At 37.7% G+C, this 26,821-nt stretch overlaps 1 protein-coding gene across 1 annotated transcript in view; it reads right to left on the bottom strand.

Moving 5' to 3' along the window:
* Positions 1-3,515: 3,515 nt before the first annotated feature.
* Positions 3,516-26,821, bottom strand: part of HACL1 (2-hydroxyacyl-CoA lyase 1) — a 25,923-nt gene continuing 2,617 nt past the window's right edge. Inside the window, exons 3-17 of the mRNA XM_064444328.1 lie at positions 22,360-22,400; positions 20,946-21,026; positions 16,750-16,822; positions 16,181-16,258; positions 15,065-15,159; positions 14,499-14,611; positions 12,759-12,894; positions 11,511-11,616; positions 10,064-10,147; positions 9,656-9,757; positions 8,636-8,790; positions 7,056-7,214; positions 6,658-6,765; positions 5,900-6,086; positions 3,516-5,490 (exon numbers count right to left, since the gene is read on the bottom strand). Of these exons, the coding sequence (XP_064300398.1) occupies positions 5,458-5,490; positions 5,900-6,086; positions 6,658-6,765; positions 7,056-7,214; positions 8,636-8,790; positions 9,656-9,757; positions 10,064-10,147; positions 11,511-11,616; positions 12,759-12,894; positions 14,499-14,611; positions 15,065-15,159; positions 16,181-16,258; positions 16,750-16,822; positions 20,946-21,026; positions 22,360-22,400 (1,551 nt within the window). The 3' untranslated portion in view covers positions 3,516-5,457. The remainder of the gene's footprint in view (positions 5,491-5,899; positions 6,087-6,657; positions 6,766-7,055; positions 7,215-8,635; positions 8,791-9,655; positions 9,758-10,063; positions 10,148-11,510; positions 11,617-12,758; positions 12,895-14,498; positions 14,612-15,064; positions 15,160-16,180; positions 16,259-16,749; positions 16,823-20,945; positions 21,027-22,359; positions 22,401-26,821) is intronic.

Below are 26,821 nucleotides of genomic sequence, written 5' to 3'. Positions count from 1 at the left end.
TGGGCACTGCACATTGCCCAGTCATTGCGATATGCCAGGGTGGTTGTTTTCTAAACACAGGGTAACAGCTGAGCCTAATCAAACTAGACAAATGCATTTTTCCAGCTCCCTTTGCAGAATCAGGGAGCTTTAATTAAGGCTGCATTAGCACTTCCGTTATAAAGTCCTACTTCTGAAGCTTCAATCATTTGTATTTAAGACATCCTTACCATGCGGCAATCTGGCACACAGGGATGAAAACTTTGAGAAAAAACAGCTCTCACACTAAATTCAGTAATAAAGGTCTCAGTGATTTCAGCTACATAGAACAAGACCCAGCATGAGCTGCTTATTTGTGGTAGCTTAAAATCCCTGGTAGGACTGAAATATTAATTTTTCCTAACATAATTTTTACTCATTTTCTGAGCACTTGAGTGATATCCCTGTTTTTTGCAGACCAGGCAGAACGCTTATGGCCTGGCTAATGAGGCTTTCATACCTAAATCCCAGCCATGTCTCCTCACTGTAACAAGAACGCACTGCTTTGGCTGGAACTTGAGGTGTGCCTCCAAAACCACCAGTATTGGTATCAGCACCTCCCCGGGCCAAGGACTATAAAATGCCATACGTGCGCATCATCTTAATGACAGCACCAAGGAGACAGATGACAAGTTCTTCAAGCACTTCAAAAAAGTGCCAACTTTTTTTTCTTCTTTTTTTTTTAACACGTTTAATGTGCTGATATCATTAGAGAGGGACTTGTATCCAGACACTGTGGAGCTCTAGCTTGGATGAGTGCCTGAGTGTATGTTGACACTGCAGTCACCACCGCAGCTGCAAGGTGATGCAGAAGTGTGAAAAGTCACTGTAGCCACCATAGGGAGAGCAGAAGGGCCTCTCTGCCCAAGAATTTGGTTCTCAGGTAGGCTTTCAGGTTATGCTAAGTTTCATGCCGCAACAGCCACATGTAGTCACCGCACAAAATTTGTACCCAGAAATAGTGATTGCTTTCTGGAAGTCAGAGTGACAAAACCATAAGTTGCTGTGTAGACTGGAGGTGTGAGAAGGCTTATACGAGTCTTCCACTACCTTCCTCACGTGGTAGCGTTACCAACACTGTAAGTACTAGAGGAAATCTCCCATCAGCTATGCGCAATGATGTTCTAAGCTGCTGGCATTAATGTGTCTGTGGTCATTTACACAACCCTAGATGGGCTGCCAATCCATTTCTTCAACTCCAAAATATGGGAATTTGAATCCTGTCTTCGAAAGTATCCCTTCTCTGCATCCAGTTTAGAATTTGACCCAAGGTATTACACAACTAATTGCTAGTTGGATTGCTCAGAAATCCTGTACGGGTAAAATGTACAAAAATTGCACTTTAAACTATTCTATGCAGCATTTTCAGTTGTGTGCTTCCTCACCTTCTTTATCACCCCCTTGAAAAGACTGATGAAAACCAAAAATTTCTTAGAGCATTGACTCAAGCAAGCAAATTGTCGTTTATTAATTTCTATTACTTATTTCTGTACTGTTTTTTCAGGCAGCCTAGAGATTCCTGGAAAGAACAGACACTGAAATAATTCTCATTTATATTAGTGTGTGCCATAATTAGCTGGGAAGGGGTCTGCTTTACTGAGGGCCTCTTTAAACCTTGCCCCATCTGGTTTCAATCAAATGATCAGAACAAACAGCAAATGTCTTCTTCAGAATAGACATTTCTTACTCATTACAATATTCAGTTATAGGTAACTAAATCAGCAGAAGTCACATTGCCTGTATGTCATAAAGACAATCAGCTCAGATACCTGGTCTAATCTCAGAACATCACTAAGTAGGGGAGCGCCAAGCACTCTTTTCTTGATGGCTGTGCTTAGTAGAGATCTTTAAATAGCACAAAAAGAGCTGCAATGGGGATTTTGATCCCAACATATAAAGGAATGATGTACTCAGGGCAGAAGTCACTCCTGTTTCTCAATAGGACTTGTACTATAGCTTACAGCCAGCGCGTGCTTGTTTCTTGGGTACAGAGAGGCAGGCCTGAAGATGCACTGCTGTTTAAGTGTAGTTGGGATTTTGTATGCGTGCTTAAAACCACATCTAGCCATACCAGGTATACATCTGATTCCTCATCAAAATGGGTGGATACTATATGGCCACAACAATTGAAGGCAAGCATACACAACATATATACAAATGTTCACAGGGCAGACAGTCTACAAAATTTACTGTACACTAAAGGTGAAACATAATTATGAAAATGTTAGTAATTACTGCAAACTAAAGCTGTTAGCAAGCTGAGCACACCAAGAGGCTGCAGCAACACATACTCAACACCTTGAACTATCTTGTGAGGTGCTGAGACAGTAACAAATGTTACTTCTTATTCCTTACACCTGGTCATTTTGTTGTGGCTGCTGCTGGTTTCACCTGCAGTCCCACAGTTAAATTGCCTGCTGGGTTTTGGACATCTCTGTAATACTCTTCCTGTACCACTTGTTGGTCCCAGGTTCCAGCCCCTTTCATGCATGCCAGTGTCCTCTCTTTGAAGGGGACAAGTTCTGCTGGCCTAAACTTCTGGGTTTCCCAACCAACGAACTGAGCAGGCCCCTGTAAGAAGACCTTCACAGGAACTACAGTAATGATTGATGGAGGTCACCCATAACCGGTAGAGCAAAATTTCAAATATTCTTTATTTACCTGAAAGCCATGATAAGAAAAACACTCAGAACTGTGCCTTATTTAAAGGCTAACTTCTCCTGTTATGTCTCAGTAAATGACACTCAGTACCTCTTCCACAGCATCTTCCCTCAGCTGAGGCCCTGGCATTTTCTTCCTCTTGAGTATGGTGTCTTGAGTCTATTCAATACCTTTAATTCCATGCTCTGGCTTTCAAGAAAAATTTCCAGATGGCTAAAGTCACATCAGTCAGCATTCCCCAGACGTGCGACATCTGTAATTTTTCACTCATTTTCATAAAATTAGGACATTTCAGAGATACTTTGGTTCTGCATCATCTCTAAAACTGTTTTCTTTCACATAGTTTCATCTGCCTAAAACTCCTCTTAGATGCAATTCCATGGTGTAAAACACAGTAAAGTAAAACAAAAATATTTTTTTAAAAAAACCAAACCAATCCACGGTAAAGCAGGTAAGCTATACAAATGAAGTAGTACAGATTTCACTCTCCTTGGTTTTATATGGAAATTGTGCACTCTCTCATCTCAGAAAACCTAATCATTACAACCTAAGAATTTCTATCATATCATGATATTAGTCTACTTTAAAGCTATAAGAAATTCAGTGTTAATTCTTTTTTGAGCTTTTTAAAAGCTCAGTGAAATCCAAACTGATGTTATCCATTATGTTATCACCTCCCCAGTTTTAAATTCTTTGCTTTCCATTTTCCAGGCATCTTAAAATGAATTGTGCATGTTACTGTGGTTATTCAACAACTTTTCTTAAAATCCAACAAGCTGATTTCTAACAGCTGACATAAAATGCTGACAAAATTCAAATACACTCATTGAAGGAGAAACAGTATGAAAATAACTTTTTATTAATTTTCAAATATAAAACAAGAATTTCTGCATTTGTTTATCCAGTGCAAATGATCTCCCCTGCGGTCAGTCCCAGCATTAACTCTTACAGATGTTTTACATCATCATAATGGATTGTGTTGAATCACTGCAACATACTAAAAATCAATTTTTGAGAGTTAAAAAGGAGAATGAAACAAGCTCCAATGTTGTTCCACATTCCTTGCAGAGCCCACCACAGAACACAGCAACTCTGCCATCTCAGCAGCCTTACACTCACCCATGAGTTGTATCCATTCTAAGCATTTTATCTTCTTGCACTTCTTAGCCCTCCTAAGGATATTATCTTTCTTGACTCAAGCACTCATAGTGCCGTGTGGCTACTCCCACACATGTAAGAAGTAGTGGTACCTCTAGTCAGACTGCGGCACTCTTGCTCATGTCAAACACTACCTCTCGGCCCGAGTGTGCAGAGACATTCCTCTGCCTAACAGCAACCCCTGCCCTTGTGCCAGACCCAGACTGAAGTGCAAGAATTAATAAGCCAAGCTTTTTTGCAAACCTAACTGTAGCCCAGGATCCTCTGCCAGCCCAGTCCTCCTCTACCTTGGGTCACCCAAGTGCCTTCCACTAGTTAACTAACACTAAATGTCAATGCAATAATAGACAATAAAGCAATCAAAATCCAAATCAGAGCCAGAGTTTTCCCTTTTACATATGTAACAAAGAACCTCCCAGTGCATTTAAGAACAGATGTAAATATAAAATAATCTGCTTAGTAGTATACTGAACATTAGTTGTTGTAGGCCATGACAGAAGCATAGAGAAAGAACTATTTCACTTTTAAAGTCTGAGCTCTAAGTCAGATTGTCAGATGCAACAACAGATGAAAACACAGTAGACACAACCTCAGGTAGGCCAATTACGTGCTTTCAATATTAGCTCTGCATCACAGTCAGTGCGAGCTGGGCACCAAGTTTCTATACAGTAAATGCATTACATGAAGAGCTGCACAATCAGCCAGCCACAGCATGAGTGCTGGTGGTTGCTGTGTGATGCCAGCCAAACCGAACATGAAGCTCATGACTAACACTTTTTTGTTTGTGTGTTTTGGTGAGGTTTTTTTGGTTTTGGTCTTCTTTTGTTGTTGGCAGTGGTGGTGGGATTTTTTTATATGCTTCCGATTAGAATGATTTATGAACTATTAATCCTGGAAATCTCACTAATAAATCCAATCCTGTTTTCTGCCTACAGAGATGATATTGCCTTTGCAAAGAGCAAAGCTTCAAATAAAAATCTAAGATTTTTGTTTTCCTGCAAGCACTAAGTCCCAGTTAACAAAAACAAATGCAATAGACAGAAACTCAGCCCTTGAGTAAGTCTGTATATTTAATACACTACTTCTACCTGTAGTAGAAGCTGAAAAAGCAACCTGTAAAATTACGAAATGACTATCAATCCAATGACTTCAATGCAAAATGAGGCCAATCAGCACTTTTTCACAACAAGATGCTTTGTTTTGGTCCTTTTATGATAAAGCCAAGTAGCATGCGGGCAGTTGGTTTAAAATGGAAGTTATTGCAGACTGCCAAAGACTTCTTTCTATGTTTCTGTCAGTATAAAACTCTCAGCTTACTCCCTTCATTCAGAACATCCAAGATTTTAATTCACAAATCTTGATGGGTACGACTGAGTAAAAGAAAAAGTATGTCATTTTATCATCAGTGTTTCTATACAAACTGCTAGAAGGCCTGGTATGCATTCACATTTGTCTTGTTCATTTTACAATTACTTAATTTCAGCATTTAAAGATTCCTCTAATAGCAGTTCTATAATCCAACTTTGTTCCAAAGCTTATGTAAAAAAGAGTTCCACTTCTGGAAACCAATTTAGTTTTGCTTAATGCACTGCCTTGCACCACTGTTATCTTCATCTTCTGCTACAGGTTAGAACGAGTCAGCCAGGGAAATTCCTGGAAGCAGAAAAACCCCAGAACAACAACCATATCAGAACGGACAAACAGTAAGAGGAACAGGATACAAATATGCATTAACCACCAGACAGAATCCACAGTAAATAAAGAGTGCTCAAAACCATTTAATCTCATTTTGTCAGGAATGGAAATGTACAACCATAAATTTTGGAGAGTCATTAAAGACACTATGCCAAATACTAGCCAACAGGAAAAAAAAAACCCAAAACCCCAAGGAAAGCACATGGCACAGTGTAACAGCAGCCATTCTATCATCTCCCAAATGTAAAGACAATCTTTCTGCCTTGCAACTACTCTGCCTTCTCTGCAGTTTAGTGATACTTCCTGAGGGTTTCAGAGGCTTGCCCACATGAAGCTTGCAGAAAAAGAAAGGAAGACATATACATACCTGTTTCTTTCTCTCAGACTGTGGATCAATCATGACATTTATAAGAGAAGGTGTTTGCTTGTCAGTAATGCTTGCTTTCAGAGCATTTTGCAATTCTTCTGGTGTTTTAACAAAGTATCCTTTACCTCCAAAGGCAGACATAATTTCCTCATAGTGTGAATTTGGCAGGAGAGAAACCGGAGGTACGCTGTAACAAAAAGCAAAACCTCTGATTAATGGCAGAGAAGAATTGCCAGGCTGACCAATTTAATTACTTCAGCACTGATTTTATAGCTTAAAATGATTATTGTGCTGGCCTGATGAATTCTTCTGGGCTGGAAGAACTGTTTCCTGTACCACTTAAGCTATGTTTATAGGGTAGCATACTCATTTTCATGAGCAAAGGTTTAGCCTAGTCCTCTTGGTACAGAGATCACAGCTCCAGAAGCAGAACACTGGTCTCAGGTAATTTTGGAGATTATCATGATTTTGAAGATTAGCCCACTATGAACTCTGTACTGTGTGGCCTGAACTGCTGCAGGAACCTGAGACAACTAATGCAGAGTCACCTCTCCACTGCACTGTTGTGTAAACTATAGTCTGCAATAAGATTGGTGACTTGCTTTTGGTAACTAGTTCATTCTTATATGAACGTAGCCTAGGACTAAGTTCACTTTGTGAAAAATATCAATATGGATCACAAAGAATTAAAAGTGAAGAGAAGGACCATTCTTGTCACTTCTTCTTTAATTAACAGGACATACTTTGAAGATGCTTACCATGTAGCAGGTTCTCCAAACTTTAACATCTCCTTCCAGGCATCTGCATCCAAACCAGTGTAAATCCCATTGTTGTTTACTACAATAATCAGGATTGGCAAGTTGTATCTACAAAAAGATGTATTTGGAAGAATTCTGAAATACTTGCATCTTTGTATAAGGTGCTAAGTGTTACTTTTCCTTAAAAGGAAAAAAAACCTCACTTCCACCTGAAACATAATCTACTCGTCACTGGTAACACATTATGTCACAACAGCATAAAAATGACCATGTATATTTTTTGGCTTGTTGTCATTTGCTTTTAAGAGTACCCCACCTAACAGCAGCATCCTTGGCCTTCTAGTTAAATTGATCCTTGCGATATAAAAAGAGGGTCTTCCTGAACAAAAACCAGTTACCTGCAAATAGTCTCCACCTCCATTCCAGAAAATCCAAAAGCACTATCTCCCTCTACGCAGATGACTCGCTTTTCAGGTGTTTGGTCTTTAGCTACCATTGCAGCTGCTATAGCAAAACCCAGTCCGACTCCCATTGTTCCAAAAGTACCTGCATCAAGCCTACAGGGGAGAATACAGAATTACTATCCCTTTATTTTCTACTCAAACTTTTAAGTTAACCCATGGTGACTTATCTTTACTTTTAATAATTTGCCATATACTATTCAAATACTGTTTCCTAAGCAATTGGTATAAAGGGATACCAGATGTATAGATTATTATATTCAGTCAAGCATCTGATATGACTGCAAATGTTTTAAGTGATATAAACGTACTGGAACTCTAACTAAAATTAAGAGCTCTTATACACTAGTTGTACTACAATAGAGAACTATTCTTGTATGCTTTTGGCTTGCATAGTAACAATATTTCAAAAACATTCAATTACTGTAGAGATAGGCAGACTACATGAAATCTTTCTATATTTAATTCCTTGAAAATATAAGTAGAAGTCTGAAAGCCATCGGTTAAATATTGCTGTTCAAATTTTAGTCTTCTGTTCAACTTTCGAAATCAAATTGAAAGCTGTAATTAAGTTAGATCGTTCCAGTCAGAAGCACATAATGGATACCAAAGTACATAAAGAACTAGATTATTCTAGGGTTAACTTTTTAAATTTGTTTTCAGATATGCACAATGCAATCTGAATAGACAACCATTAACATTACTGTGTCCTTATTTCAAATACGGGGGAAAAAATGCAAACTCTTACCCCAAGTTCACTGGAAGTAGGGTGTTTTTTTGTTTGTTTGGTTGTTTTTTGTTTACAAAGTAAAGATTTAGGTTCATTTGGGACTTTAGCACTACTTTCACAAGAAGGCACAAGCTTCACAGTCAGATCAGAAGTTTTACCTCACAGACAGAATTAACCTTTTTCTCCATGCAAGAAACAGAACTTAATTCCTACTTATATTAAAACTAGACTACACATTTGAAGTAACATACCAACATTTCCAAACTTGAGTGCCTACATTTTAGGCCTGCAGGTTTACATGAACGTGTGCTCAATATATGATCCAATTTTCAAAATTATGTGATTCTTCTTAAGTTTTCCCTGTTTTTAAGTGCATTTCAAAGAAACACTCTTCATATGAATTCTTTTCAACATAAGAATCCCAACAATTCCTTTTATTTTAAAAATCAATATTTACCACAGACTCTGAGCACAGAAATAAATATCTAGATCAAGGAATTCAACATGATGCTCCTCACTCTCCACAGAAGAGTGAGAAACTACCATCATTCTTTTGTAGTACATGCAGTCAAGCCGCACAGAACTGTTAAAAGCTATGACAGGTCATCAGTATATGAGTGGAAAACTTCCCTTAACCCCTCTCTCAACATACTAAACTTTTATTTTTTATTTAGAACCTTTAAAAAAAGATTACAAAAATTCCGGACCATCATGCTTCTCAGCTAAATTAAAACATTTATACATAGCTCTAGCCTGTTGAGTCAGCACAACAAAGAAAATACCACACCTTTGACGGGGATGGTAATTTGGAAGCATAGTTCGTCCAATGTCCATGGTGTTTGCTCCCTCACTTACTAAGATGCAGTCCTTGGGTATCAGTTCTCTGATGTGATGAAAGACTGTGTAATAATTCATAGGCAGGGATTTCTGTAATGCTAATCCCTTAAAAATAAGAGGTATTAGTAACTCCTATGCATAGAATTAATAATAGGGTGCAGAACTGAGACAAGAAATAATAACAATGGAAATAAAAACGCACTCAGCTAGGTAAGACTGAAGTATTTGGTCTTCCATGCACTACATCAAGGTCATTCCTGTACCTCTCCTGGTGACACAATGTGTTTATCAGCACCTCAGTCAGCTCAGCAACCCTTGCATGGGTTGCATTAACAGGAAACTATTAAAACTCACTTTAACCTGAAAGGCATGTGAAATTTTTCTGCACATAGGTTTGACTACTGATAATCCTAAGTGACCTGTCATCTGTCTGCTGGGAGGTAGTTAAAAAGAGTGATCTGCTGAATTAATTTATTTTAGAGCCAACCTTGGAAACATGCGTCTGAACCTGCAGAATATGAGTTGCATAAAATTAGGCATATGCCAAGCATCTGTGGTCTTTTGGCCTGAATAGCTACTTGCTTTTAACATAGATTACAATTGCACCAGCATTGCTAAACAGCACAATTACGGAAGAAAACTAAGAATGCATCTTCACGTAAGCTATGTTCCCCTTTGAGTACTTGTAGGGAGAACCTGGCCATTGCTTAGAAGTCACTGCCCATAACACAACAGCCCTGGCTGTGGTCTTCTGCTACCGGCTTTAAGAACCCAATCCCAAAGTTCAAAGACTTCCACACATTTTGAATTTATACAAAACCTAGAGTACTTAACTTTCAGTTAAGTATTAAGACTTAACTTACAGTTCATAAGCCTGACAAGAGTAAGCCTGTACCAGAATGGTATAAATTTTCAAAGTCTGGGTGACATGACTGTCAGAAGTAATTAAGGCACGTGAATATTACACTACCTTTGACCTTTCCTCATTGTTCATTATTTTCTCTCTCAGCCTCTTCCACCACTCTGAATTAGATGGATATTTCAATGGTCTTTTGCTGAATTCTTCTAAGAGCTGGAACAACATTGCAATGTTGCAGAGATTTCTTTCAACATGTTAAAAAAACCCAACCAAACAAACATCACGAGCATCAAGAATAACATTATCATGAAAGATCCCAGCACAATCCCTGTAACACTAATCAGAATCTTTAACATTTAAATTTGGGAACAGTCTGGATGCACAGCATGAGTACGTTGCCTGAAAAATGTTTTTCCTTGAACAGTTTGGGTTTTTTTTTCCTATGTTTAACTGGTACCTTACTTGTATAGATCACAGGAAATTAAGGTCAAAACAGGAGGACACTTGATATGACGTTACCTGCTTAGTCACGGCGTTTATGTCACCTAATAAAATTGCAGCTGGCCTGACGTTATTCCCCAGCTCTTCTGCACAAATATCAATCTATATATCAAAAAGAAAGATTACCGTTAACTCAAGGATTGTTAAAGAGAATTTTTTTTTTTCAGTTCAAGTGAGGAACATTGTCCAGCAATGTCTTCATACCTTGTTTTGGCTGTACAGATAACTTCCTCTGCCTTTCATTGAAATGACGTCAATGACTTTAAATAAAGTCAAATCCTACGGTACATACCCATTTTAATAAAAGTTCATCTATATCCTTAAAATTGACTGCTTGCTTCTTTCAAGCTCTTACAGACAGTATAGAACTTTATTCGAACAGTAAGGAGAAGAAGGTAGTAATTTTAGTAACAATTACGAGAGCTAAAAATCTAGGCTTATGTATAGCCTTAAAGTCTATACAAAGCAGCAATTTTCTTACTGAGAAAATTTTGTGTATGCTACTTGGCAGTAAGAATTTGGCTAGTATGAAGAAACTGAGAAGTAAATTGTGACAACTGAAGAAATTTCCCCACTTTCTTTATCAGTGCTGTAGGAGACCTCTCAGGTTACATGGAACACTAACTTATGACCAGGTCACAGAGACTATGAGCTGAATTAGTATTTTAATACTAACCCTTGACAGTGAAAAAATTACTTTAAGTGAGATAAAAATAATATTTTTCTTTACATTCCTTAGAAAAAGGAAACATAAAAGATGTATTACTTCACAAGTCAAAAGGAATTGTAACTTAAAAATTTATGTTATTCCTCTGGAAAAGATACAAAGTTTGGAAGCTGAGATTATGTTCCAGATCACTGAAGGCAGGCCAGTCTTCGATCACAGTCTCTAAGGGAGGAGATTTTAAGGCCACAAACGATTTAATGACTTGTCTTACTAAGAGCTGGCAGATTGACAAATACATTAATTAGTTAAATAGCCTTTCTTCCTCTTTTCTTATTAACATTTCTGAGTGACTGAGCTCTCATAATGACTGATTCTGGATCTAAAAGTGATTCTATTTTTTAAAAAATCCAGCTGAGAGCACAGTCAAATGGTATGAAAGGTTTCACAATTTCAAGAAAATTTGCTTTCAATCATGAAAATTCCAGTGCTCTAAAGATCACACAAGTATCATGAGTCTAATCCTGTATTAGTCAGCTACACAGGAGTGTCTGCCCTCCTCATTACAGCAGCACCAAGTCCTTGATAGCTGGAACAATGGTGTAACCATTTTTAGATGAATTATGGAAGTAAAAAAATCAGAACTATTTCTGGAGAACTACCATAATTGTATGCACTGCACTGTCCACAGGGCAGTATTTGCCACATGTAGCACACTACCAAAATAATTTGTGATAATTGCTCTAGGCAACACTAGAAAGCAGAGGACTTCCTTCAAGCAATAATAATTTTCCTGCTTACCTGAATAACCTTTACATCTGGTCGAAACCTCGGTGGAAGACCAAAATGCAAAATCCAGTTCAGCCTTGCACCAAGCAAGATGATTACATCAGCATGCTGTAATGCCCTAATAAAGGGAAACAATAGAATCCAATAGAGAGGAATTATTATTAAATTTAATAGTGTTTTCAAAATTAGAAGTAATCCTAACCACTGCAGCAAATCCCAGAAAATAATCCTTCCTTTCTCTGAGCTGCTTGTTTAGTCCCCAAACCACATATCCTTTTACATAGCCAATCATCAAGACATTCTTGAGTTTAGGAACTCCAGAAGAAAATTAATTACTATTGTCTGAATACACTGTGTTTGGGAAAGTAATCATTGCACTAGGAGACTAACAAGATGCTATAATGACACTGAGGTTAAAGCAAAAGACTAACTACTGGTGACAGTGGGCACCAAAATTAAGATTGTTGTGGACCTCTCAGTTTAGACTCCTGTTAATTTCCCTTTCAGCTGCATAGACAGTATTTGGTATATTCTTCTGTTCTCCATTTTTTCTAAAAGCATGCTTAGCAGTGATAAAGCTAATATGCTCAACAATGGACAATATTTTAATCTCAAAGTATATAAATGCTCCATCTGCAAGCTGCCTATGTGCATATTCATACCTAGTAGGGTTCTTATAGTTCATTCACATTAATTTTGCCAAAAGCCAAAAAGAGCTCTTATAAGTTACTTTAAACAGAGTCCTTCAGTCTAGTTTGAAATACTTTTTTTTTTTTTTAAATAAAGTGCAATTTAGTGACTGTGTATTGCGAACACCACACAGAGACAGCAGATAGCAAGATTTCAACTGCAATGTGTGCAACTTAAGCTTCTGTTTATGGTGTTAAAATCAAAAGTAGTAGTAGTTTGTCTAGCGCTCCAAGTTAAATGTTTAACATAATCTGTTTACCAGTTTCATTTTATGTCATGAAATGCATACTAACAACATTGATACATAGACTTGCCATAGGTTTCATAGTTACAGAATATTAGCTCTCAGATAAAGTATCTTCCTGGACAGCACTCTAAGCATTGTCAAAGGTGATCCACCTAAATCTGTTGTCTCTTTCCAAGCAAGATCTCCAGTGCTCTAAAATGAGGTGCAAAATGTGGTTGAAAGATTTTTGGTGTATGCATTTTGTCTTCCCTGGCATCTGTAGACCACCACAATTCCTAGTTGTTTCTCAGGCATTACGATTAGAAGCCTTGCTTTATATTTACGTTGATCTTGCTGCAGCTACACAATTTGGATGATTATCGGGAACTACTCCTTTTGCCATTGGTGTAGGCAAAAAAGGCAGTCCACAAAGGTCCACCAACTTTCTGATGTTGTTTTCAGCACGTGAATAAGCAGCACCTAAATGAAATAGAAGAGACTGCTTAATACTACAGAAACCTACTGTATTCACTTGAATTTCAATTAATCTGATTACATTAGTGGCATAAAGAGTACTACTTCCCATTATGAAAGCTGCTTGTTATTTTTCATTCTGGAGAACTCAAAACATAACATGCCAAACTACAGGTATTTGGGTTCTAATTTCCAACTTTTGACGAAGTTGTTTTTTTTTTTTTTTTTAAACACTTCAGCCGAACTATTTAGCTATTTCTATAAAGCAGGGCAGATTTTGTTTATGTAAAATGACAATTTTGAGTGGGTGAAGTTTGGTATTATGTGGCAGAGACTTCTGCAGCAGCAACAGATGACCTTTGTGTTGTGTAATGTCATCGCATGTTGTCGTATCACATGCTCCATTAACAATCTACCCAAACAGGTCTATTGTAAGCCTTTAATAAAAAAGAGAAGCTCAAAGAAGACCTTGTAAAGATATGTGTTTGTGTACATATTTACTCTGATGCTACCTTCAGTACAAGGCTGTGGAATTAAGGCTCCCCAGGCAATCTAGAATAACTGACTGATCCTTGTGCAATGACTTAAGTCCATGAGTCTTAAATCCTGAAGTATAAACTTCTGTGTTCCTTCCAAAAATTCTGCTAACAATATATAGCAGAAAGTCCAGATATATTTGTTAAGTAGATTCTCAATTGTTGACATCAACAAAACACATATCTATGTATTTCTGAGTTTTCTACCTTCCACTTTCAAAGAACACCCTTTTGTTCATGTGTATCAAGCCAGAGAGGGAGGTGGGGAGAAAAAACCCCAAACCAAATAAACCCTCTCCTGATCTACCTTCTGTTTACTATTTCATTATCTACTCAATGATAATATCAATCTCATCTCCATCATTTCACTCCCTGATTAAACATAGAACCCACGTCTACAGGAAAACAGCCTGGGTGAAACAAGGTAGTTATTTCAATTCTATTCCTAGCAGACCTGTATCATCCACAGAAACACCACTGCAGTGACTAACATCCCCCAAGGAGGGACAAATTAGTAAATAAGACAATAATTATCCTCTATCTTTAGGGACACCTCTATTTCAGAAATGAAATACACTGTCAGAGTAGAACGGGAAGTCTGTAAGACAGCAATAACAGCAGCATCTGCTGTCTTGTTCATGTCTCCACACAGGTAGGCTGGCACTTTCAGTAAGTCCAAATGGAAAAAATGACCTTTGCTATATATGCCAGAGCATCAGACAGAGAATATCACTTCTGTATGCTAAAAGAATTTGTTTGGCATTTTGGAAGTGATCCGTTGGTATTGGCTCTAGGCTTGAGAGAATGGTTATCTGATTTTTTCCTACTTGTATTTTATCAGTTGACTTTTCTCTTAAACTAGATGATAAAGACAACAGAATAAAAATATTCTAAAACCAGAGCAGATTTTAACATCCAATTTCGAAGAAGTTTGTTTGCTTTTTTTGTTTGTTTGTTTTTATTTGAATAGAGAGTGAAAAGGAGATGGCTAACAGTTACAGGGAAAAGAAATCACTTTGGTCATTGTTCTTGTCCAGAACTTGTACAGTTCAAAGCCACATCAAAGCATGTTACCTTTGCCAATGATTAGCAGAGGTTGCTTGGAATGAGCAATGATAGATGCTGCTTCGGATACAGCAGAGTGTTCAGCCATGCTGACAGGAGGTGGCAGGCAGCATTCCATGTACCTGGAAGCCAAGCAACACGAGAGAGGCTCTTTAAAAATTCAAAACAAGAAATGTTGAAAGATAAAACCTGTTGTTTAGCATGAAACCACAGCTGCTACACGCCATATTACAGCATTTATCACAAGATTTTTTTTTTAAAAGTCTTTGAAGTTTTTCTTGCATGTTTCTTTAATCTTATAGGTAGTGTTGTTCCAGAGGTTTACAAAATGACATCATATTAATTCATTCCTTTTTACACATTTCATTACAAACTATCATCTATACCACATGTTATGCTGGAACATTACATTCAGAAGCTGGATTTTTAGTATCATTTCAACCTTGTGGCAAATTATTAAACCTCTCACTCTTGTTTATCTTATTCTTAACAAAAAAAAACCCCCAAAAGTAACTTAAAACTAAAATTTCTTCTATTTAATGACTTGAAAAATAGCAAATATAATCTTTACTCACTTGACAGAGCTCTTGTTCACCTGAAGATTCACAAAATCCCCAGGTATGTCAATATAGCAGGAACCTGGACGACCATATATGCTGGTTCTTACAGCCTAGAAAACAGATAATCACAGTTTTAGCCACTGTTTGAAAGGATTTTAAAAATCATTTATGTGTAAAAAAAACCAAGAAAACCTTTCTGCAGGCAGAGAAGGAACATGCTGTTTCATATTGCTGAACCACCACAGGGAAAGCTCTCATGGATTGATTTATACTAATAAATTTGAGTTTTGATAGCTATTTACATTTTCCCTTATATGCCAGCTGAAGCCTTTCAGTAGATGCACTGTATTAGACCATGAATTCTTTGTTTAATTTACAATGATACAACTGCATTATCAGCTGTTGTGTTTGGAAATACTAAATTAAGCTTTCATGCTGAATTCTATTTAAAGTAAAACAAAAACAAAATAGAAAAAAACCGAGACCACCAATGCCTCCATTTTCTATTACCTTTGATTCCAATTCTTCTACTACAGGTAGATGCTCTGCCGAATGTGCATGAGTGTGATACTGGAAACAGTATCATTGTATGCAGAGTTTAGGCTGACATGGCCAAAGTGTTGCTACAGCAGTATCAAGACGGTTTTGTAACCCCTTCAGAAGCACTGAGATAAGGATGTGTTTTCTCTCACTTTCTCAAAAAACCCCACCAAACCAACAAGCCCCAAAATCCAAACAGAACCATTTCTACCACCCCCCTCCGCCCCCCAAATCTCCTTCACATAACAAGAGTAGTGAAAGAGCTCAAGTTTGTAGTATTACATTTCTAGTTATTTCGCCTCCTAAAAGAATTTATTTTATGAAAGAAATTTCCAGCTCTGACCGAAGCTAACAAAAAAACGCTTCAGGGATCCATAAGCATCAGATCGGACCAGAATATATTTCTAACCTGTTCCAGAGCACAGTTCACAGGAAAAACCCCTAGCTGTTAGTTTACTCAATCAAATATCACCTAACATCTGCAGGATCAAACTATTCACAGTAACAGCTATATAAAAAATAAGCCCTCAAGCTTACACAGTAGGAGACAGTTATTTGATGTTCTGTTGCTAATTCAGTATTTTTTCATACCTTTTCAATAACAGCAGGAATAACTTCCAGACTGCTTGGGCGGACAGACAGTTTGTTGTACAGCCTACCAGCTTCAACCTGAATAAACGCATATAGTAGTTATATTTATTTATCAAAGTGATTTGCTCATTTCCATTTCATTTCAACATGAATAAAACAGAAAAAAGGTCAAATGGAAAGCAACAGGTTGAAAAATTCCATGTGGGGGAAAAAAAGATACAGGTCCTCTGCTGTTAAGAACTGTCAAAGCCACACTCATTCAACTGAGTGCTTAGGTAGTTTTTCCCAGAAAGTGGTGCTTCTTTTCTTGGAACGTTTATTTGCTTTCTTCCACCTCAGAACTGACAGACAACAGCGGTTTATATCGGCTGAGAACCTAAAACAGAGCATGAATTCTAACATGACTGTGGACAGAGACATTCCAAATAATCTGCTGTATTTGTGTACTGTCAATCTTAAACCAGTAGATGGAGCAAATCAACAGCATTATAAGGTCTGTTTGGGATTGTTATTCTTACAGTAATGAAGAAACAACAATTTAACTGAAATCTTTTTGTACGTCTATGTACCTGTGGGAATTCTTGGAAAGCTCCCATGGTCTCCTGATTTCTCTCAGAAGAGCCTCCAATAACAATCAAAGGCCTAGAAAAATATATTAAAAAAAAATTAAACCCCTCCAACATTAAGCATATATTTTTTTCAAACTGCAATCACATCTGTAAACTCTCCTGATGGTCAAATCCTACTGCTCTTGGGATGTTGTGCACCTTCAGCATCCAGAGATCTCAACAGGAACAGAAAGTGTCCATCACAACACAGGAGGGGATTCTATATATCAGTGTGTCAGACAGTTGACTTCCTAGCACCTTTTGGGTCACTAGTTTTAGGACATTCTGGCTGTATTAAGTGATCCACATCTAGCATAAAAATTCTAAACCCAAGTCATATTGCTAGATAGTTTGATAATGTGGGTGACAAGGTGGTTTGAAAGGAATGGCAACAGCTGATCTTAAAAGCTAAAAAGTATTGACTGATCTATAAAGTATTAAGATGTTTGTTCATAAGAGGCATTGTTGTGTACACAAACACTAGAATTAAGAAACAGAGTAGGAAACAATCTTTTCAGAAAGATTACATTTTCTTTATATACAATTTAGAGCACAGCAGAAATTAGCTGAGTACCTGACAGCACTTCTCTCTGCATTCAGTTTTAACTAAAAAACAAAAACAAACAAAAAAACCCCAAACTACAACAAAAAAAACAAAGCCCAAACCAAACCCCCCCAAAAAAGACCGAAGAGATGAACGTAAATTTAACATGCCTACAAGTGGTCCTGTTCTTAAATTAGTTCACAGCTGTGTGAGAAAGGCAGCATTAGTTTACAATACAGGTTATACACTCCAAAGGAACACATTTTTATTATTATTATAATTTCCACAAAATACAAAAAATTATTCTCCTACAGTGAATGAAAACTGGTCTTTCATTCAGTTTGTAGGTCAAACTCAAACTTCTTAAATACTAAATGCTGACTTAGTAAGAGAAAGCTGGCTTATTCATCCATACTCAATTGAAATATTGGATCAATACCTTCCTAGGTTTTTTTCTCCTAAACAACCTGTCTTCAGATACCATCTTTCCTTTGACTGCATTTATCTATACGAGGTGTTAAGCTGATTACAGTGTGTTCAATGCATAATGCTAAATTTAATCACCCATAAAATTTGGGGATATGTGTATCCAGATCGAAGCTTCATAACCAGGCCACTTCCCTGCCACAAATCAAAAAAATCTCAGTTCTAATCCCCTGACGTGGCAAGATGAGAACTTCAGGGTGTATCTCACCTCTATGAAAAATCCTAATAGAAAATCCATTTGGTATACACTCTAGATATTTTATTCTGCTGATTCTCTCCTCTCAGCAAAATGATTTTGACTATCCACATATAACCAGTGTGTTTCACAGTGACAAAGCCTATGTTCCTTTCACCTACCTTTTTCAAATTTATTTAAATGTTTTAAAAACCAAAATGACTACTCTTCCCAATACTGAAATACAATTCTCTTGAATGCTCTACTTTCTTAAAAAAGCCAACTGCGAACAACTATACCTTGAAAAGATCTGGCAGTTCTTTGAAACTTTACATAACTGTAACCAGAAAGTTTTCCCCCAATGAAATCATCATATTGTACTACTGTCACAATACTGCAGACATTTTTAAGAGCAGCACTTATTACTGCATGTGGTTTAAGTCAAAAACAACAGTGAGGCAGGAATTACGTTGTCTACAATGAAACTAATATGAATAGCAGGCGTTATGGACTTGCAGAAGAACTTTAGTAAACTGAAAAAAATTTCAGCTGCAACCTCAGTATGGTATTTCACCATACTACTGTACACTGAAATCTTACAATTGTCAAAAACTCTTCTCTGGAGCCTACTCTCACAGCCAAACTGAGCTACAAAAACTTTTGCTCAGAATGAAGCAGGAGATAAGGAGGCAGCACTGCAGGCAATTTTAACATGAAATATCACAAGGTTTTACCCTCGGAAACGCAGTTTACCGAGGCCTCATTAGCTACCTAGCTGGCTAGATCTACACATCCATGTGACAAGCTCCCAGGGTAAACCAAAGGTTCCTCTACTCAGCCAACCTGCGCTCAGGCAATACAATCTAAAAAGCACAGCTGATAGCAAATTGTGCCATCAGACTGCTTGACTTTCTTCCAGTTGATACAGAAGTAGTTTCTTTCACCTGGAAGAGACTGAAATGGAGCAGAATTAGAAGAACAGGTCTCCAGGCTCAAGAAGGACAACTCAGACCAAGCTTTAAGGACTATCACTTAGTCTGAGTTATTCAGAGTCAGAACCAGCAGAGTCAGTCAGTTCAACTATTAGCTTACTTCTGTGAGAAATGAACCAAAGCTCAGCCATAGTAGCATGTTAACAATGCCAGGTGTAACATGTAACATGGAACTGCAGGACATGGGGGAGGTACCAATGAGGGCTAACCTTGCCCTCAATTGGCGGCCTCATGCCACTTCCTGGAAGGGGATGGTATAAAGCAGGAGACTTAACACATTGATGCCACAGAGAGGGTAAGACCTCTCTAACTTCTGCTCCCAGCTGCATAACCCACTCCCTCTCTCGCCTAGGTGCTTGATGCTTGCCTGACTACACAGTGAGCTGATCAGAATTGATCTGAATAATATTGTCAGAATAATGAACTGAATGTGATTGCTGGGGCAGGTAAGTGCCAGAGCTGTCAAGAGGACAAGCAGCAGGAGTACACGGCCAGGAGAAAGGTACAGAGGTGATATGGGCCTATGTCAGTTTTCATGGCAGTCTGTGTTAGATCAGTGCAACCAAACCTCTCAACGTGTACTGTATTTTTATCTCTTTCCTTTGCTTGGGCTACTCCTTGCTCTTCTCCGTAGTGCCTGCCCAAGTATTCATGCTGCTGACTAGTGAAAGAGGCCAGAAAACTGATCAGTTAACAGAAAAATCCCTAGTCTTTCTCTCTAACAAGCCCTTTCTAACAAGGGCTGGTAATGCCAGCCAAAAGCAAACCAGAAAGTATGTTTGGGATTCTCAAACGTTCAGTGGAGGTGCCTACTAATGAAGAGGCCAAGGAAAATTAGTTTCATTAGGCTAAATTTAGGGTTTCTAAATGCTTACTTGTCTCCTTTTGGCACATGGTGGGCAAAAGGCAAGCCTGACGTGACCAATGGAAAAATCATCGGCCAAGCACTGTGGTTTGGTCAGTGAAAACCAGTCTTCTTACTATATTGTCAAATATTCTGCCAAACTAGATCGCCCTTTGCCAAGAGTACAGGTTTATGCAAGATCAAGTCAGGTAAACAGACCTCATCTCAGACAAAACTCAGTTTGTGAGAAAACAGAAACATCTCCTGCAAATCCATAAGCAAGTGCCATGAATGCTACTTTCTTATAACCAAATCCATGACTGTCCAAAAGTAAGGTTTTCATGGGATCTTTTTTTTAATCTAAGGTCAATATGGATAGCAAAACTTTAGTAAATAACTCGTTTTTTAAAAAAGAATTTGAACACTAGAGATCGTTTTTAAAAGCGTCAGAGACTTGATTTGTCAGCGTTCCCACTACCGAGGTTTCCTTGTCCATCAGCCACTGCTAATCTAATGCTCCAGATCACGCGCGCTTAGTATTACCAGAGCTTCTACCCAAAATACCTCATACAGCTTTCAGTGGCAGACCAGCTAAAGTTGTCGTGTCTCAGTGAAGTCTTGTGGGAGTAAATGCTATCACTCTGTACATCATTTAACTCAATACTTAATTACCACTCTAGATGTCTGCGTGGGGAGCAAATATGGATTTTAACCATGCAGCTGTCAATTTGTTCACATATTAAATACAGTAATTCAAAGGCAGTGTGGATTTAAACTTAGAAGAAAAAACCTCTAAGACTCTCCACAATCAGTAATGCATTACAGGCAGAATATTGACTTCATTTTCAAATTTATCCATACGATCAGGCATACTGATAGGTTTTCCAATATATGCATCATGGGGTAGGACAAAAAGGAGAAATTTATCCATGCAAATACAAAAAATGGAAATAAATTACTTTTAGGGTTGATAAATGGAGAATCCCCTTTTCATTACCCACAAGAAAGGGGGGGGGGGGGGAAAAGTCCTATACTAAATACTGTGGAGCTCAACAGCTACAACAAATAACAGCAAACAATTATTAGAATTTTAAAGGGAAAATGTAGTTAAATTACCAGCAGTTCATGGTTGCATTTGCCATCCCACCAAGTGCATGTAAAAAACCTGGACCAGACACTACAAGACATACTCCTGGCCTAGAGAAAAGCAAACAAACGAAAAAAAGAGGTAGAGAGAAAAGGAAAGTGAACACAGGGAACACCAAATAAATGACCAACAAAAATCAGTACGATGCCGAAATATAAAATATTAAAGTTTTACTCATGTCATCAAAATGCAAGAATAGCAAGGCATTTGTATGAAGGACTATATTAGACAGGGGAATCAGAAATCATTTAGCTGTATCAACCCAATTGAAAAAGCAAGTGAACAGTTGTTATGTGCCACCCACACAGAGGTCTGCAACATATGCAGGCTCATCATAACACAGCTCCTTACTTGTTTTATTGTATTTACTCCATCATCTAGTGTTTGCTTATATGGAATTTGGTAAGCCACATATGTCTGCAGTTTTCTGAACTGCACCTTAACACTTGATATCAATGAAGAAAGCTCACAAAGGAAGAAGTGCATCTGATTCAACACAAATTTTATTATAGTTTAATTCAGGCAGAGGCACTTATTATTCCAGGTGATAAGACAAAAATGACAATTCTTAACCACTGAGCATTCTTTAGTAACTTCACAGACTCTTCACATATCAGAACAAAAAAAACCCCCACAAAATAACAAAAAACCAACAGCTTACTTCCAGAGGATTATTCAAAGGAAGAAAAAACATACAAAACTGTGTAACACAGGTGTCAGGCTTGTAGACAGAATAAGGAATGATCACCTGCATCATCGGGTCTGCAATTGTGAGCAAGCAGACACCAGATGTCTACTTTAGAAAAGGATCCATGGGATACCCAAGAAGCACACCTCACAAGTCACAGTCCACAGAATGCTTCCCAACAACATTAAGAGGAAAATGCAGCAGAGAAGAGGAAAAGCCAGTATTTCATGTCAGAAGCAGCACAGAGGAGACTGGAAGGCATATGATCAGTCTCTGTATTCATAACGTATTTGTTGAATAACATGCCAAGACGATAACATTAAGGTATAGCAGGTCCACCAAGTTGCAAGAAACATAGGTGGCATGATTTCTGCCCCTCATACCAGTGGTGTTAAACTACTATCCAGAAGTTAAAAGAGGAAAAAGATAGTTATGAGATGGACAATATTAAGTAGCTTAAGCACCTCCTTGTTCCTACCCAGAATCATAACAATAGAAATATTGATGACTGCTTATCGGTCATCAATATTGATTGACAGTTATTTTAAAATTCATGCTCCATTTTAACTGCCCTACATCTGCACATGCTAAGAACATCCAGCTCCAAAACAGAAAAATCATTCCTAGCTTCTAGCTGTTGAGTCTAGCACAGTTAATATCATATTATTACAAGTATTAATAAATATGCAATGTACCTGCCAGTCAAATATCCAACAGCAGATGCAGCATAACAGGCCTATTGAAAATATTTGAGTTAATTATACAGTTATTATTATATATACATTTTATGATATCTTGTACATAACTTTCAACAAAGATACTGAAAACAAGCAGGTACAGTTTTTGCCCTGATAATTAGAGCTTAATCATAAGAAGTACCCCTTTACCCTCCCCATTATAAGGTGTGTTCATGAAGGCTTATCTGAAAAATCTCAAGACTTGTCCCCACATTGAAGGCTTGTGTTGTTCCAGGATATTACATTAGGAATATTTGATTTAAAAAACAACAACAACAAAATCATAAAAGAAAACCCCCTAACCAGGGAAACAAAATGAACAGAACAGCATAAGAAACTTCTGTCTTCTACTGCCTTCTAGACTAACATGGAAGAGGGATATACAAGAGCAAGGCAACAAACAGAAATCCAGCTATCACTGGAATGACTGATCGTATTTCAGAAATTAAGTAAAAGGTTGAAATCACACACTGAAGAGATTAATTAGAAGATTAGGGATTGTCTTTTATGAGCTGAGCTGCTGAAGTACTTCTCACTCCTTTTCTGGTATCACACTTGGCTTTAGTATTTTAACATTTTAAATAAAAATTACATTTTGAATAATTTTCACAAAAGTAATGCCTACAATGTGTGTTAACATAGCTTAGCAGCAGTTATTATGAAATAAGTTTTTATGCTATTCCTGCAGTAATATTAAACATTCACATATAAAGTTCACCCAGTAACAATACGTGATTAAGTAGAAACAGAAGCTTACAGGCAACCCAAGAACTCCAAAGGATTCACACATGTGACACTGTCAACTCCCTCCCTCTTGTTCTCATGCTTTTGTCTTAAATTCATCAAGTTCTAATGCTTAAGGGAAAAAAGCAATTTTGCAAGTTTGTAGTTTGGGGTTTTTTTTGTTTGTTTGAAATGTAACCTCCTGGCCTTATAGCCTGCCTCTTCTGGAAGAACTCTATTCTGAAATAGAGATGTGATTTTGTTTTTATTTGAGTACTATTGTGGTAAGAATAACAACTAACACAAAAGCTCCTTCTAAAAGTTTACAAAGCTACTAAACATTTTTCTCAAACCTATGAATAATTCTAGGTAACACAACATGTTAGCAATGTCAGCTTAAATGAGTGAAAAGAGAGACTTCTTGTAAGCTTTTACACAGAAGAAGAAACCATCTAATATCCTCATGTTCCTACAGATACAGACCAACTGTTTGAGGAGAAGGTGGGGCTTAGTAGAGGAATAATAAGTAGCCCTTATTTTCTATGTAACATTAGAATAGGGCATTGTTGACAAAAAAAAGTACATTGACAAGAAAAATCTCTTTCCACTTTTCATAAGCCTCTGGCACAGGGAAAATTGTTGCTAATATTCAAGAATTAGATAACAATTTGATGACACATCTGTGTGCAAAAGTTTAGAAATATTTGGAGTAGTTGTTACTAAAAATCTTGTTAATGGAGCTTAAAGCATGCTGTTGAGTTTCCATAGCATTCATTTTTCAGGTCTGAGTGGCAAATAAAGCAGTACATAGAATTTGGGTTCATGTACAGCCATTGCCATTAAAACTTCTACTGCCTCATTCTGCGAGGAAGCAACATGACTAAATATCTGTATTTAGAGGAGAGGAGGTTGTAAATAATTTTGAAGTTATACTTAAAAGATTTTTTTTGTGTGTGTGTGCACAGTAAGAATGAAAACCCATCTTACTTATGAACCATGCATCCCCACCACCAAAACATGAGTAACGGCACTCATATTATCTGTTAAGATCACAACACAGTTGATCAGCTGAAACCAGATCCTTATTTTCCTCAGGCAGGCAAGAAGGACGTAGGCGTATAAAATGCCAATGACCACCAAACCCACAATCAACATTACAAAAAAACATAGGAGGTCCAGATGCAGCCACTGAACTCAAAAGTCTGCAACCACCCATGAGTGCTGGGTTTGAACTGTAGCCAAAGCAGAGGCCTGTTGCTCCCATAGAAGTAGAAGCACACTAAGCAGGGTTTAATTAGTCTGTTTTCAACTCAAACATAAGCAAACTAATACAACATAGCTACTAAACAATGGTTAAGCATTTCTGCACCCAGTGGGCCAGTGAAAACAGCACTGCCATGCCAGGAGCACACCTGAAGCCCTTATTCCTGTCAGGCTTGTGATCAACTTGTAACAAGAACTTGCTGTATGAACCTAAGCTTGGGACATGTTGTCTTTTGTTATGACATACAACTCAAGTGCAGGCCTTGAAAATATGGACACAGCTTTAAAGCAGCAGTCCCACAATAATAAGCAACTTGCTGATGGCCAATTACTGGTCACTGGACTCCAAGACTGGGAAGACACTGCTTTTGGTTTAGGAAAAGCAGCAGCTGCTAAGCAAGGGAGGAAAAAACACCCAGAACAAAAAAAACACCAACAGATGTGCAATGGGATAAGGCACATGTCTTGGCCTGGGAAAATAACACCCATCCAACACTGCACAGTCTGTAGTCCAGGCATTGAAGCCAAGGGGTAAGATTTGTTCAGAGACCAAAACATCTTATAAAATGAGATCCTGAATCTAAGGGGTGGGAAAAAAAAAGATGTCCGCTTTGGTTCCAGCTGCCCTTACTGCGGGAGTTCTCCAGTCTGATTCCCCTGACAGCTAGCACCATCCATACTAACTAAGCTGTACCAGCTCCAGCACCTTACATACTCATGACTAACTTAGGATACAATTATCAAGAAGAGATTGCTTCGAATATGTAGTGGTCATTATTATTAAAGATTAAGAAGTAAATGTTAGCTATGTGTGCGGTTAATGAATAACATAAAGGTTTTTTTGAAGTTTAAAACTGGCTTGAGTTATCGGTCTTCTAAACAATCACAGCAACCTCTGATTACCCAGGGACAGATACACAAAACGCACACCCTTACTGAGTTGCACTGTAACTATTCAGTGTTCAAGCGGCACAAGGGACACGGGTTTAACTGCTTGTAGCAAGCTTATGCCATGTTACATGCCACAGGAGACTAGCTAATGGATACTGGTAGTTCTACTTTGCTTTTAACCTCGTGCTTTAACCTAGTTCTTCTAGTCAAACAGTTTATTCTGAAGTTTTATGGGCTTTTGCTACATCTGGCCCAGAAACGAGGCAGAAACTCAACCCCTGGAAAAAACTTTGTTTTCCATATATCTCAGATCATATACAGCTGCCTTCACCAATAAAGGGAGCAGCTGTACACACATCTTCCACAGCCAGACCACACAACTAATAAACTTGGACAATTAAAACCATGACATGTGTAAATACTAAGTGTATCTTGAATATACTATGTATAACCATGTACCCCCTCCTCTGCCAAGCAATTACTCTACGTCTTCACTGAGGACAAAGAACAAAACAAAACCCACCACAAGATATATCTTTGTTCACCATTTTCCATTCCCCAAAGAAAAGAAACCCTGACATTTTGATGTAAAAACAAGTCTTCATGTTATTGTTATTCCCCTAAGTAAAAGTACCTCACCATTTACACAGCAGAATGCTTCTTGTCTTCTTCAATCTAACAGAAAAGAGCCTAGTAAAGAATAATAAACAGGGCAGCATCTCATTTGGCAGTGCAAAGCAATCTTCTGTTAATTACAGACACATAAGGAAATTAATTTTAATCATGTTAATAACCAAAGCTAAAACTAGAATACTTGCTAAATGGCCTACAGGAATATAAAGAATGTGTTGAATTCCCAGTCCTTCAAAGGAATAAAATACACCTTTTAAACATATTTGTATATATTTGCCTCCCTCACATTACAGATTTTCCATATAGACATGCATTCCTCTGAAAATTCTCACATTCCAATACAAGGATGTAATGATTAGACAGCAAAACATATAGCTTATGACCAACTGATTTAGGAGCACTACTATTTTAGTACTTTATTGATGTCTGGGACAATCCATGAAGGCTATGAACTACACAGTGGAAAACAGAAAAAGAACACTGTTGCAAAATACAGGCACCTGAATGCCGTGCAGGTCCAGAATATTAAAAGGAGCTCCTTGCAAAAGTGCTAAAATTCTAATTAATAGTGTTCATAGAGAGACCAGATCCATAAACAAGTTAAAACACAAGAAAAATCTCCTGATAAGATAATAATTGATAATCAAACTATTTATTTATTTGTTGGCATCACCTACGGAAAATTGACAAACATAGTAGAGCAACTGTGAGTATGGAAAGCTGATGGTTCATATGCTAGCAGTCCAATATCATCAGCTTGTGTAGCAATCGTTGAAAAGACTTATAAACCTGTGGTTATTATATTCAGCCTCAGACTACCTAACCACTGAATGCTTAAAGAGTTATTACTGGGGAAAACCAAACAAATTGAGAACTAGTGGCATAACATCAAAATGCTACTGAGCTTGAG

The sequence above is a fragment of the Phalacrocorax carbo genome, chromosome 2 (genome assembly GCF_963921805.1).
Source record: "Phalacrocorax carbo chromosome 2, bPhaCar2.1, whole genome shotgun sequence".
NCBI classification, from domain to species: Eukaryota; Metazoa; Chordata; class Aves; order Suliformes; family Phalacrocoracidae; genus Phalacrocorax; species Phalacrocorax carbo.
This window is presented reverse-complemented; position numbering and strand designations above follow the sequence as displayed.